This window comes from Microcebus murinus, chromosome 16, assembly GCF_040939455.1.
Source record: "Microcebus murinus isolate Inina chromosome 16, M.murinus_Inina_mat1.0, whole genome shotgun sequence".
NCBI classification, from domain to species: Eukaryota; Metazoa; Chordata; class Mammalia; order Primates; family Cheirogaleidae; genus Microcebus; species Microcebus murinus.
The window spans coordinates 39340330-39354505 of NC_134119.1; the positions used below are offsets into that span (position 1 = coordinate 39340330).

Below are 14176 nucleotides of genomic sequence, written 5' to 3' on the forward strand. Positions count from 1 at the left end.
CCAGATCAAGAAACAAAATGTGACGAGGACTCGTGGCAGTGGCTCCCCGAGGCCTATTCTAAGCACCGCCACCCCAAGGGTGACCCCCACGTTGACTTCTAACATTGTGGATTAGTTTCGCTCATTTTTCAGTTGCACATACAGTGTGAATGAATTCCTTTGTGTCCTCCCTCTGCATCATGTGTGCAATTCGCTGATTTTGCTGTGTGTCGCTGGCGTTCACTTGCACTGCTGTGTAGGACGTTAGGGGTGTGAACACACAGGGTGAGCATCCAAAAATCCAAAACCCAAAATGCTCCAAAATCCAAAACTTTCTGAGCACCAACATGATGCCACAGGTGTTAATGAAAAATTTCACACATAAGTACTTAACATAAACTGTTTCATGCATAAAATTATTTTACATGGTATATAAAATTATCTTCGGGTTATGTGTGTAAAATGTATATGAAACATAATGAGGCCGGGCACAGTGGCTCACACCTGTAATCCTAGCACTCTAGGAGGCCGAGGCGGGCGGATTGCTCTAGGTCAGGAGTTCGAAACCAGCCTGAGCAAGAGCCAGACCCTGTCTCTACTAAAAAAAAATAGAAAGAAATTAATTGGCCAACTAATATATATAGAAAAAATTAGCCGGGCATGGTGGCGCATGCCTGTAGTCCCAGCTATTCGGGAGGCTGAGGCAGCAGGATTGCTTGAGCCCAGGAGTTTGAGGTTGCTGTGAGCTAGGCTAACACCACGGCACTCACTCTAGCCTGGGCAACAAAGGGAGACTCTGTCTCAAAAAAAAAAAAACAGGCCGGGCGCGGTGGCTCACGCCTATAATCCTAGCACTCTGAGAGGCCGAGGCAGGCGGATTGCTCAAGGTTGGGAGTTCGAAACCAGCCTGAGCGAGACCCCGTCTCTACCCAAAATAGAAAGAAATTAATTGGCCAACTAATATATATACAAAAAAATTAGCCGGGCATGGTGGTGCATGCCTGTAGTCCCAGCTACTCGGGAGGCTGAGGCAGGAGGATCGCTTGAGCCCAGGAGTTTGAGGTTGCTGTGAGCTAGGCTGACGCCACGGCACTCACTCTAGCCTGGGCAACAAAAGTGAGACTCTGTCTCAAAAAAAAAAACATAATGAAGTTCCTGATTAGACTTGGGTCTCATCACCAAGATATCTCACTATATATATGCAAATGTTCCAAAATCCAAAAATACCTGAAATCCAAAACAGTTCCAGTCCCAAGCATTTGGGATAAGGGAAACTCAACCTGTACCATGATTTATTTGTCCATTCTGCTATCGGTTGGCATCTGAGTGATTTCCAGTTTGGGGGATATTACTCATAAGGCTTCTGTGAATTTCTAGTTCATTTCTTTTGCAGGGCCTATGTACACATTTCTGTTGGGCATGGAATTGCCAGGTCACGGGGTAGCCACTCCCACTTTCAGCTTTAGTAGACAATATGAGTAGACACTATCAAGCAGTTTTCCAAAGTGATCATACCAATTTACGCTCCCACCAGCAATGTGCGAGAGCTCCGGTGCCTTTATAACCACACTGGAATATCCTATATAGATAAGTACTGGTGGAGAAAATATGCAATCTGGAGAGGGCATCCCTGCACCCCTCTGAGCCCTTGGAGGGGCAGTATGTCTGGGCAGCACTAGTGGGTGGACATTAACCAGACGGTGAGCAATTCCATCCCACCAGCACGTTCCGATGAGGCCATCAGCACACTAATAGCTGCTGAATGAAAATTCTCCCTTCACATACTCTGAACAATTACCAGAGCAGCGCTGCGTTCATTGAGCACTTACTATGGGTCTGGACTTCTCTAAGCACTGGGGATAAAGGAGCCAAAAGACAGACAACATCCCTGCTTTAAAGAAGCCTACTTTCTACTGGGGTGGATGGGGGACAAGGTAAACAAATATATGTCAAGTGATGAAAAGTTCTACAAAGAAAAATGAAACAGGATAAGAAGATGCAGAGTGGAGGGGAAGCGTGTTATTTTTAAATAGGTGATTGGAGGAGGCCCATTTGATAAAAAAAAAAAAAAAAACTGCTTTAGTCTGTTTTCTTCTGCTACCACAAAATACAACAGACTGGGTAATTTATGAAGGGAAGGAATTTGTTTATCCCAGTTCTGGAGGCTGGGAAGTCCAAGAGCGTGGTGCCGGCCTCAGTGAGGGCCTTCAGCTGCATCAGAGCATGGTGGGAAGGCAGCAAGCACTCGAGTCAGAGAGGCACTGGCCAGACTCACTTTATAACAACCCACTCTCTCCATAACCAGCCCACTCTTGCAGTAACGACATTAATTCATTCATGACCCAATCACCTCTTATAAGGCCCCACCTCACCACAATGCCATGTTTGGGATCAAGTTTCCAACACATGAACTTTTGGGGGATGCATTCAAACCAGAGCAATAACTTTGAGCAGAAGCTAAAAGGAAGCAAGGGAAACAAACCATAGGAAAAGATAGTTCCAGAAACAGGGAACTAGTTGTTCAGGGCTGGGATATGTTGGGCACATTCAAGGAAGACACTGGTGGGAGAAGGAGGATAAGGAATGCAGTGAGAGAGTTAGCAGGACGTGGTTATGTAGGACCCACCCCCACTGATGTCCAAAAGCAACCACAAACACAGCCCAATACACACATATGTAGTCACATTGAGGGCTAGGATTTTTAGGGTTTTAGGTGGTGGTTGTTTAGAAAAATGGGATTACAGTCCGGGCAAGGTGGCTCTCGCCTGTAATCCTAGCACTCTGGGAAGCCAAGAGTTTGCTTCAGGTGAGGAGTTCAAGACCAGCCTGAGCAAGAGTGAGACCTTGTCTCTACTAAAAATAGAAAAAATAGCCAGTTGTGATTGTGGTGCTTGTAGTTCCAGCTACAAGCTGGAATAATAATAACAATTATTATTATTGTTGTTGTTGTTATTATTTTGTAGAGACGAGGTCTCACAATTGCCCAGGCTGGTTTTGAACTCCTTAGATGCCAGTATTAACATTTCTCTCCCCCAAGTCGTGAAAACCAACAATGCCTCCAGACTGCCAAACATCCCCAGGAAAGCAAAATCACCCCTTTTCAACTAGAAGCTGAAGGATATTGAGATTACACCATGCAAAAAGAGCAAAACACAGAAACAACTAAAGAGCCAGTGTTATCTAATTGAGACACTTCCTCTCTTAGCTTCTGTGACACCACACTCTTCTGGTCTTCTGCACCTCCTGAGTCACTCCTTCAAAGTGTCTTTTCCTGTACTTAAAACAAATTTCAGAGTAGCCCAGGGCATGATCCTGGGACCTCTGCTCTCCACTTAAACTTACTCATTTGGGGTTTTTATCTCGCTCTCCAGCTTTTTAAATGGCATTTCTATTGATAAACTCACAAATGTGTATCTGCCACATAAATAAGGTGCCTTCCAAGCCAACGGAGGAAAGGATAGTATTGGGACAATGGACTCGTCACATGGAGGAGAAATAAAGGTCATTGCTGTAGGAGGGCTGCCAGGTCTTGCTCAACCTTCTTGGGCACTGCCTTTAGTGCCAGGGGCCTTAGCCGTGCTCCCTTTTGAGTACCTACAGTGAGCGTAGGATTCTCAGGTAAGTCCCCTTCTACAGGTGACTCAAGCTGCCAGTACTCCAGGAAAGACCCACGGAGGGAGCGGGGAACGTGCAGGGCGACGGCGAAGGCCCACTAAGGCTGTGAGAGAGACCCCGAGGGACTAAAGCCGGCAGGCCTGAGCGCTGGTAACGCGCCCCTGGCCGGATCAGCACAACCTGCGAGAGTAATCCTCGGGTTCTGTGACACCGGCTAATCAACTGCGTCCGAGGACGCGGGCCCACAAAACCGAGCGAGAACCAATCGGTGGAGGAAAATCGCAGCCTCGTTTTACGCGACCAATCAGAGACCGCGGTGACCTATTATGACAACCTCGAAAACCAATGAAAACCTAGGATTCTCCCGAAGAGCTCATACAGCGGAACGGTTTTTTTTAAAAGGTACAAGTCAGAAGACAAGTCCGTAGCTGGATTATGGGATGTTACGTTTACAAAGATGGGCTAAGAAGATTGGAGAAAATTCTGGAAGCGAGCATGATAGTACTTCCCCAAATCCTTGCAGACGGCGTACTCACAAGACTCCCCCTGCCCCAGGGCCCCGACGCGGGAGCGTACGTGCTGCGCGCTGACGTCACACGCTAGGCCCCGCCCCGCCGGCCGTCCATATAGCATATCTCTGGCTCGCGCGCGCACCATTGTGTGGCTGGACTCGGCCGCTGCTGCGGTGTGAGGCGCGTGTTCGGGCTCTCGCCGTCCCCGCACCCGCACCGCGGCTCCCGTCTTGCGGTCTAGTGTTCGGTAGCCAGCCTTTGGGCCCTCTGCCAGCCACGGACATGCCGCGCGTCTACATAGGACGCCTGAGCTACAACGTCCGGGAGAAGGACATCCAGCGCTTTTTCAGTGGCTATGGCCGCCTCCTCGAAGTAGACCTCAAAAATGGGTAAGTCGGGCTTGGGCGCCCACGTCCGCACCCAGCGTCCCGGGGCTGGCGGCGGCGGGGACACCGCAGGGAAAAGCGGCCAAGGCCGCGGCGCCGCGTGGCAGGGCCTCCAAGATGGCGGCAGCGCGGAGCCGCGGGAGTGCGCGGTGGGACGCGGGAGCGCGCACGTGCGCGCCCCGGCTAACGACGCCCCGGCCGCCCCCAGGTACGGCTTCGTGGAGTTCGAGGACTCCCGCGACGCCGACGACGCCGTTTACGAGCTGAACGGCAAGGAGCTCTGCGGCGAGCGCGTGATCGTGGAGCACGCCCGGGGCCCGCGCCGCGATCGCGATGGCTACAGCTACGGAAGCCGCAGTGAGTCCCACCCCCGCGAGCTCCGCGCCCTGGGGGACCCTGGGGGGCGGGTGCAGGCACTAGGACGGGCGGGGTGGGGCCTCCCCGCCCGGGCAGGCGCGGGGGCCGGGGGTCGTTTGACTCGGGTGTCCCCGGGCCCTGCTGCCTTCACGTCTGCCCGGGGCAGCCATGGGACGCCGGAGCGCGGGGATTGGGTCTGGGTGTTTGGTTTTGCTTTTGTCGTTTGGCCAAGTTGGGAGCGGGGTGGCTTCTGGTCCCTTGTCAGCACTGCCATGGGTTCTGTCCACGAAAGAAGTAAGGGTTGGCTGTATTTGTTGTATCCCCCTTACTTACTTGTCAGTGCATTAGCTAGAAATGTGGGAGTTTGGGGACAGGCTGGGGTGGAGGTGGGGTGGGGTGCGGGGGGAGGGGAGGAGCCTAGAGTGTAGGTGTTAGAGTTACTGAAATTGGTGGGGGCCAAAGAAAATGCTATGTTAAAGTAATGTGGTATTGTACCACAAAGTAAATCTAAAGCATTATGCTGTATTTAAACTAGTTGGGGCATGTTATTGGGAGGAGGTGGGGGGATTTTTGGTTATGTTAAATGTTTGATGTTGAAATTGTTGCATGTTGAATTCAAACTTTTTAACAAGTCCTTGATGTTTCAATTTGAAAGTGACCAATGGGGCTGAGGCTGTGTCCACTGAGGCTAAGATGACTGCCTTTCCTGATTGGCCTTGGCTTTTCCATACATTGTGTGACCCTTGCCCTATGACCCTTTGGCTGACCTTACCGGAAGCCATGACGACAGCAGCCTTTTGCCATTAGACGCAGGGTGATGGTGAGGATTCCAAGGGTTAGACAAAACTGGTTAATCTGAACTAGGTGACTGTTACCTTGCGTGTTTTGTGGCCAAACCACCACCAAAAACCTCACACTGTGATGTAAGTACTTAGTGTAACTAGTAAACATTTTTGTAAAATGTAGAAATGCATGTAATCAGTTAAGTTTTATATTTTACAATGTTCTGTAAAATAAAACTTAGCGAGGTAAATCGAATAAAGGAGCAGTCACTCTCTAACAGATTGTAGGAGAGGTTTAGTTGGATTTAGTCTTATTTGACTTGCCCTTAATTTAATTTATGGCAAATCACAAATGTATCAAAGGTTTAGCAATATAATAGCAAAGTCCTACTCCAGTAAATAAAAGTTGATATGTTTGTACTAACTTTCAAAAACGTTATGCATTTTTATCATTACAAAGCATCTAATCGTTTCCTTCATGTGATAAAGGTGGTGGAGGTGGATACAGCAGTCGGAGAACTTCTGGCAGAGACAAATACGGACCACCTGTTCGTACAGAGTACAGGCTTATTGTAGAAAACCTATCTAGTCGTTGCAGTTGGCAAGATTTAAAGGTATGTGTTGTGATTTGAGATCAAAATGATATTACTAGTGCATTAAAGGTAGGCTCTTTTTACACTTTTATTTCTGAGAATCATACAGTGTATAAATTTTATCATTGGATTTCTAGGTCTGACCAGTTTTGTTTGCTGTTTTAGGATTTTATGCGACAAGCAGGTGAAGTAACTTATGCGGATGCTCATAAGGAACGCACAAATGAGGGCGTAATTGAATTTCGCTCCTACTCTGACATGAAGCGTGCTTTGGACAGACTGGATGGTACCGAAATAAATGGCAGAAACATTAGGCTTATTGAAGATAAGCCACGCACAAGCCATAGGCGGTCTTATTCTGGAAGCAGATCTAGGTAACATGTTGAAGGATACAGAGAGGGAGGAAACAATATTTACCCACAAATAAAAAGTGTAACAATAATTTTAGTTGCTTAACTGAGCCTAAGCCAGCTTTCGGTTTGTAAGGCTGTACCTGTTATTTTTCTAGATAGCACAAACATTGAAATGTACTGAGATTAAGATTTCATTGTCTTTCTTGTAGGTCACGCTCTAGAAGGAGGTCACGGAGTAGGAGTCGCAGGAGCAGCCGCAGTAGATCTCGGAGTATCTCGAAAAGTCGCTCCCGGTAAACAATGTGGTGTTGGATTTTTGTGAATATTACTGTAGTTTATGGAGTATGTGTATGTTCTGAAAGGAGAAAAACAACCGGCTTTTCTTGTCCAGATCCAGGTCGAGGAGCAAAGGTCGATCCCGTTCTCGATCAAAGGGGAGGAAATCTAGGTCAAAGAGCAAGTCTAAGCCCAAGTCTGATCGGGGCTCCCGGTCTCGTTCCCGAAGCAGATCTAAGGAGTATGAGAAATCTCGAAGCAGGTCTGGATCACAGTCTCGATCCCCCAAAGAAAATGGAAAAGGTGATATAAAGTCAAAATCCAGATCAAGGAGCCAGTCTCGTTCCAATTCACCCCTACCTGTTCCACCCTCAAAGGCTCGTTCTGTGTCCCCTCCACCAAAAAGAGCTACTTCAAGATCCCGTTCTAGATCTCGCTCAAAGTCAAGATCAAGGTCCAGATCAAGTTCCAGAGATTAACCCAGAACTCTACATTCTTTGCACACTATTACAGAACATTTTCCTACTTGCTTAGGCAGTTACTCTTCCATGTTTATACTTGGCCTCTTCTGCAAGAAGAATCTCTTGAAAACAGGGGCACAGAGAAATTTGATTTGTGGCCAAATTTGATGAAAAAGATAAGGTTCTAAGGAATGGTGGCATGAAGTCAGAGACCCTCTCTTCTTTGTAGAATTAAGATAACTTTGATTTTATAGCTTTTGAGCTAAAATAACTTTTGTAAAGATTAAGCTCATTTAGATTTTTTTTTTTTTAAGTATTTCAGCAGGATCTGCTGCAAGGGTTTTTTCTTGTTTTATTTGTTTGCTTATTTTTAAATTAACCGTTTCAAGCTTTGAATACTTAAGGCTTTAGAGGGAGAACCCAATTTGCAAATTATGTTGGCTTTTTATAAAGCTTGAGTTATGTAAGATTTAAATAAAAGTTTGCTACCAAGATGATTGCCTTATTTGAATAGGTCACTATTAAATTCCTTTAAATGTCGATATCTGCTATTTGTGGAAACAGTGTAAATTTTACTTAAGTGTAAAACAAGGCAAGCCTCAGACCAGCAATAAATTATTCAGTTGGGATAACATTTTGTGCTGTTACTCAAATTTGCCAAAGTCTTTATCTGCCCATTTAACAAGCTGGGTTAAAAATAAAAGATACTTTGTAGTCAATCTGTTAACAGTTTTACCTAGATAAATGTTTAAATAATGAAACTTCTCAAACATTAATTTCAAGAAATAGCTCCTAATGCTTGGGGTCTTGTTTTGATAATCCAATTTCTGAAAGTCAGTGTAGTGTTGAAGTGTGGTTCAATGATCTTTATATGTTGTATGAAAACAAAAGTAGTGTTTCTTTGATCAGAAATTTAGTGTATTCAAAGTAGAAAAGTACATACTGCTTTTTCTGCTGAAAGATTGTTATGTTTATGCAACAGATCTTTGGTGAACTCAGTTGCTGAATAAAATTAGACCCATGCTGTGGCTCATTCCTAGCATTCTGGGAGGCCGAGGCTGGAGTATCCCTGGAGCTCAGGAGTTTGAGTTTGCAGTGGGTTATGATGCCAGTGTACTCTAGCTGGGCAACAGAGCAAGACTCTGTCTAAAAAAAAGAAACTAAGTTACAGCCAGCAGTCATTCCCCCTCTTTGTAGCTAGTGGGGTCATGTAGTAATTGGTTAGTTCATCTTTGTAAATTCTATACTTTGTGTAGTTTGGTTTGAAAAACAATTAAATGGGTAAACTAAAAGCTTTCTGTACTTTATTATGGATCAAGTGTAATGAATACTGTGGAAACCAAATTAGAATACTGCAAATTTGTAGGTGTTACTGGGTTAGCGGTTAGTCTATTCATTCGTGAGCCTAATTAGTTGAAATTGCAGTTCAAGAAGTGAATTAACCCTATGATCCTTTATTCAGATGTTATTTCACTTAAAAGCACTTATTAACCTTGATCTAAAACCAAGATGTAGATTAATTGGCTCAGCTTAAATGTTAGGACCTGTCCCTGGTTAAGGTGCCATGGGTTGGATTGTAATAGGGCATGGTGGTACACTACTCATTGTGCCACAGATGTGACAGAAAGCTCGATACTGTAGGGTTGGTTTGTATGTTCAGATAATCCAGAAACATCTAATAAAAGGCTGAGTGAAAAAATTTGAGTCAAATATCTAGGTGTCAATCACAGCAGGTGAGAGAGTACTTGATAACATGCAAGAAGCCTTGTTTTTAAGAAATTACTAGGCTTCCTGTTAAAAATCTTAAAGCTTAACCTTAGAAATACAATGCCCCAAAAGGTTGAGGTTTCCATTATCTTTCTTTCTTTGATACCTTGTTTTAGATGTTTATAAAAAAATGGATTTATTTTTCCAATATAAACTTTAGAAGTTAAGGGAAGAAAATTATGTCTGTAATTATAGTTAATTATTTTGCCTATTGAAAGAAGTAATGACTTTTAAAAATTGGTTTTGACCAAAGTTCTCTTGTTTTCAGGGAAAGAACATAAAAGCTTTTTGAACCACAGCCTTTTAAGGAAGGGGGGAGCTTATTAAAATGTGAAGTTTGGCTTTCTGAAAGTATGCAACATCCTTCAGCTGGGCTCACTTCTGTTAATGTGACATCATATGGTAATGGGCAGGTTTGACTACATTGTTAGCTGCCCCAGTAAGTGGGTAATTGTATAGGTAAATGCCTGCACCCGTAAACATTTTCTAGTAATAGCAAAGACCAATTTGTTAAAAAGTCTAGTCTTACTCCATGCCAGTAGACCCAAGTCATTGGAGGCACTAAACTACTGTATAACATCGGCCCACTTGAGAACATAGAGTTGACAAAATGTTTGGTTCCTTGCTAACTTGTGAGTAGAATCTGAGTTGACAACATGCCACACACTAATCAGTGGCTAGATGAGTATTAAGTTGATACGGAGCAAAAGAGAATTGAGGAACATCTCGATTCCATTTTCTTTTACTTGATAGTGTTTATTGACATGCCGTAGTGCCTTTATGGCCAGTATGAGTCCTGCCTACGTTGACTTTTACTTTCCCATTCTTGTGTTTACCACCTTTCATCTTGGTGTCTTTTTTCTCCCAGTTTGTTAACCTATTTTATGCTTTATCAATAAAATACTTTTCTGAGGGAAAGGCTTGTTTTGAGTTTATTGTGTACTCCCACTTAGCACCAAATTCTTCGCAAATGGTTTTTTGAATTGGAGTTGCAGTTTGCAGGCCATTCCTGTCTCCAGTGTGAGAAAGGGATCTTGTTTTCAGTTCTTCAGAAACTGGTTTGGGATTAACATAGTAGATGGTTTATCTTGAATGAGTCATTAGCCATTGTGCTTCAGGGTCATTGAAACATAAAACCTCATGCAAGCAGTGTGAAGATTAAAAGCTGATGTATGAAAAGCTCTTAGAATGTCACAATACTAACTGCTGTTGTAAAGGATTAAATATACTAAGTCTTTTTGCTAACTTGCTTTATTTTCATGTAGAATTTACTCATATCTTGTAATAGTTTGGACATTTTCCAATGCAGTTATTTCTCAGATGAACTGGGAAGCTTTAATCCTTTTTTGCTAAATTCTTAACCTAATTTTCTTAATTTGGACCTACAACTCTCTAAACTTTGGTAATTTACATTACCAAATGTAAATTTACAAACCATCATACTTTTATTTACCTTGCTTTCAGAGAGCAGGGCTTTTAAACTTTAACTTCTGTAGCTATACCCAGTTTCAGTCAATAATTTCTTCATGCCATGAGTAGTAGTCTACAACTTGTTTTTACTTAATATATGCTAATACGGAGACCTACTTTAAATGACTGACATACTGTTAAATAAATTTTTTTTTTCAGCAAAAGTGTCTATTAAGTGATCCTTTGGCTTATGTAGCAACATGAATTAAAAAATTACTTTCAGTCCGGGCGTGGTGGCTCATGCCTGTAATCCTAGCACTCTGGGAGGCCAAGGCAGGCGTATTGCTTGAGGTCAGGAGTTCGAAACCAGCCCAAGTGAGACCTGCCTCTACTAAAAATAGAAATTAATTGACCAACTAAAAATATGTAAATATACAAAAAATTAGCCGGACATGGTGGTGTATGTCCGTAGTCCCAGCTACTTGGGAGGCTGAGGCAGTAGGATCACTTGAGCCCAGGAAATTGAGATTGCTATGAGCTAGGCTGATGCATTGGCACTCATTCTAGCCTGGGCAACAAAGTGAGACTCCGTCTCAAAAAAAAAAAAAAATACTTTCAACATACAGTATTGTACAAAAATGTTATATAAAAATACTATACAAAAGAGTATAGCTCTTACAGTATAGCACCTAGTATAGTATTAATAATTATCAATTTACATGCTAATCTTTGAGCTTTTTCAGCCAGTGATGACTGTTAGGTTTGTTCCAGGACCTAACAGTGACCACATTTTGAATAAGTTGTATGTTTGTATCTTAAGATGATGTATATGTATCCATTTACTAAAAGGGTGATGAGTTAGTGTAATTGGTCTTCTAGATCCTAAATAGCTTGGTTTAGATATGCCTGGCTATCTTAGAGGGATCCCACACATGGCTCCCATTATGACAATTAATGAAGTTTTTACACTCTTCTGATCTTTGAAACATGATTTTTCAGAAGATGCAAAAGGGAGGTGTTACAGTAAGACCCACCCACCTTTGACCCTTTGGAGGAAGCCAGGACTACTTGTCTCTTGTGAGTCCTTCTGGAGATGCTTTATGCAAATCTAGAAAAATTCACATTCCTCTGATAGTTTCATCACATAACTCATTTGAATTTTACAAAGGAAAAGTAATATTAAAGTTTATTTTAGGAAGTTGTAATTAATGCCATATATTTACCCCTGTTTTGGAGATTATTTCTAAGAGTCATTATGGTATTACAAGGCTTTGTAAGCAGAGGCAGAGTTTAAATTCTCATTGAGTTCCTAGTAGCCCTAAAGCATTAAAATTCAATGCTTGTTTCAGAGACTCAATTCCTCTTAGTGAAAATTATTTTAAAGAAATTGGGTTAAAGAAGGCTCTAAAAATAGAAATTTTTGGTAGCTATTTTAATAGTTTCACACATGGGGAAGGAGGTGCAGGTGTAATGCAGAGATCCATATTATTTTCTCATTCACCAATTATATTTTGTTTCACTTTTCACTAATATGCTTTTTTTGGAACCTGGCTCTGTACCCTGATTCTAGTCATAGCTCTTCAGGATGCTGAGGTGGGAGGATCCCTTGAGCCTAGGAGTTTGAGGTCAGCCTGGGCAACATAGCAGGATTTTTATCTCCTCAATTTTTTTTTTTTTATTTTTTATTTTTTTGAGACAGTCTCGCTTTGTTTCCCAGGCTAGAGTGAGTGCCGTGGCGTCAGCCTAGCTCACAGCAACCTCAAACTCCTGGGCTCAAGCGATCCTCCTGCCTCAGCCTCCCGAATAGCTGGGACTACAGGCATGCACCACCATGCCCGGCTAATTTTTTCTATATGTATTATTTGGCCAATTAATTTCTTTCTATTTTATAGTAGAGACGGGGTCTCACTCTTGCTCAGGCTGGTTTCGAACTCCTGACCTCAAGCAGTCCGCCCGCCTCGGCCTCCCAGAGTGCTAGGATTACAGGCGTGAGCCACCTTGCCCGGCCTTTTTTATTTTTTTCCTGAATCTGAAAGAGACATCATACTCTTTTTTTTTTTTTTTTAGCATATTATGAGGGTACAAGTGTTAAGGTTATGTATGTTTCCCATGCCCCTCCTTACCCCTTGAGTCAGCTTCAAGGGTGACCATCCCCCAACTGTTGCACATCTCACTCATTGTGTTTGTATATACCCATCCCCTCCTCACCCCTCCCACCCTCCCGACACCTGATAAATGTTATTCCTATATGTCCACTGAGGTGTTGATCCGTTAATACCAATTTGCTGGTGAGTACCTGTGGTGCTTGTTTTTCCATTCTTGAGATAGAGTCACTTAGTAGAATGGGTTCCAGCTCTATCCAGGAAGACATCATGCTCTTTTATCCCTAAAAATGTATTTCCTGGGAATAGGGACAATATCTTATCAAAATCAGGAAATTAACATTGATGTAATACTGTTGTCTAATACACAGTTCATATTTAAATTTCATCCATTATCACTTATTTTTTTCTGTTGGTTCTGGATCATTTGTTAAATTTTGTTGTCATAGCTCTTTTTTTGTTTTTCTTTGAGACAGAGTCTCACTCTGTTCCCCAGGCTAGACTAGTGCCCTGCCATTAGCCTAGCTCACAGCCCGGCTAATTTTTTCTCTATATTTTTAGTTGATCAATTAATTTTTATTTTTAGTAGAGACGGGGTCTTGTTCTTGCTCAGGCTGGTTTGGAACTCCTGACCTTGAGCAATCCACCCACCTCAGGCTTCCCAGAGTGCTAGGATTACAGGCATGAGCCACCGTGCCTGGTCTGCTGTTACTTTTACCATGCAGAATTTCAAACACCAGTGAGAATAGTATGATGTACCGCCCATTTACTAGTCTAGCTTTAACAATAGACACCTGTCCACTTCCTTGCCCAGATAATTTTGAAGGAAATCCTAGACATTTCATCTTTAGATGTTGGAGAAGTCAGGTCACTGTCCTGTAGCATTTTCCAACCTTGATTTTGCTGATTTTGATCTCATGGTGTCATTAAGCGTGTAATCCTGTATCTCTTATTTCCTGTAAATTGATAGACCTAGAGAAACAGTTTTCAAAGTTTGGTTCCCAGACCAGCAGTCTCAGCATTATCTGGGATGTCAGATGTTAGAAATACCACTTTCCTCAGGCCCCACCCCAGACTCTAAATCAGCAACTGTCCCTGGGCATAATGGCAAGTGCCTGTTGTCCCAGCTAGTCAGAAGGTTGAGGTGGGAGGATTGCTTGAGGCAAGTTCAAGGCGATTGGGGCTGGGTGGGGTGACTCACGCCTGTAATCCTAGCACTCTGGAAGGCCAAGGTGTGGTGATCACTCAAGGTCAGGAGTTTAAAGTCAGCCTGAGCAAGAGGGACCCATCTGTACTAAAAATGGAAAGAAATTAATTGGCCAACTAAAGATATATAGAAAAAATAAGCTGGGCATGGTGGCACATGCCTGTAGTCCCAGCTACTTGGGAGGCTGAGGCAGAAGGATTGCTTGAGCCCAGGAGTTTGAGGTTGCTGTGAGCCAGGCTGATGCCATGGCACCTTTAGCCTGGGCAACAGAGTGAGACTCTTGTCTCAAAAAAAAAAAAAAAAAAAATAGCCACTGCACTCTAGTCTGGGCAACATAGCAATACCCCATCTCTAAAAGAAAACATTAAACTCTGGG

General features: G+C 43.3%; 1 protein-coding gene across 1 annotated transcript; it reads left to right on the forward strand.

The window, feature by feature from the left end:
* Nucleotides 1-4222: 4222 nt before the first annotated feature.
* Nucleotides 4223-9999, forward strand: SRSF6 (serine and arginine rich splicing factor 6). Its single transcript, XM_012781054.2, has 6 exons — nt 4223-4495; nt 4701-4849; nt 6121-6245; nt 6390-6598; nt 6787-6870; nt 6969-9999. Exons 1-6 carry the CDS (start codon nt 4389-4391, stop codon nt 7330-7332), a joined length of 1038 nt encoding a protein of 345 aa, XP_012636508.1. The 5' UTR covers nt 4223-4388; the 3' UTR covers nt 7333-9999.
* The last annotated feature ends 4177 nt before the right edge of the window (nt 10000-14176 follow it).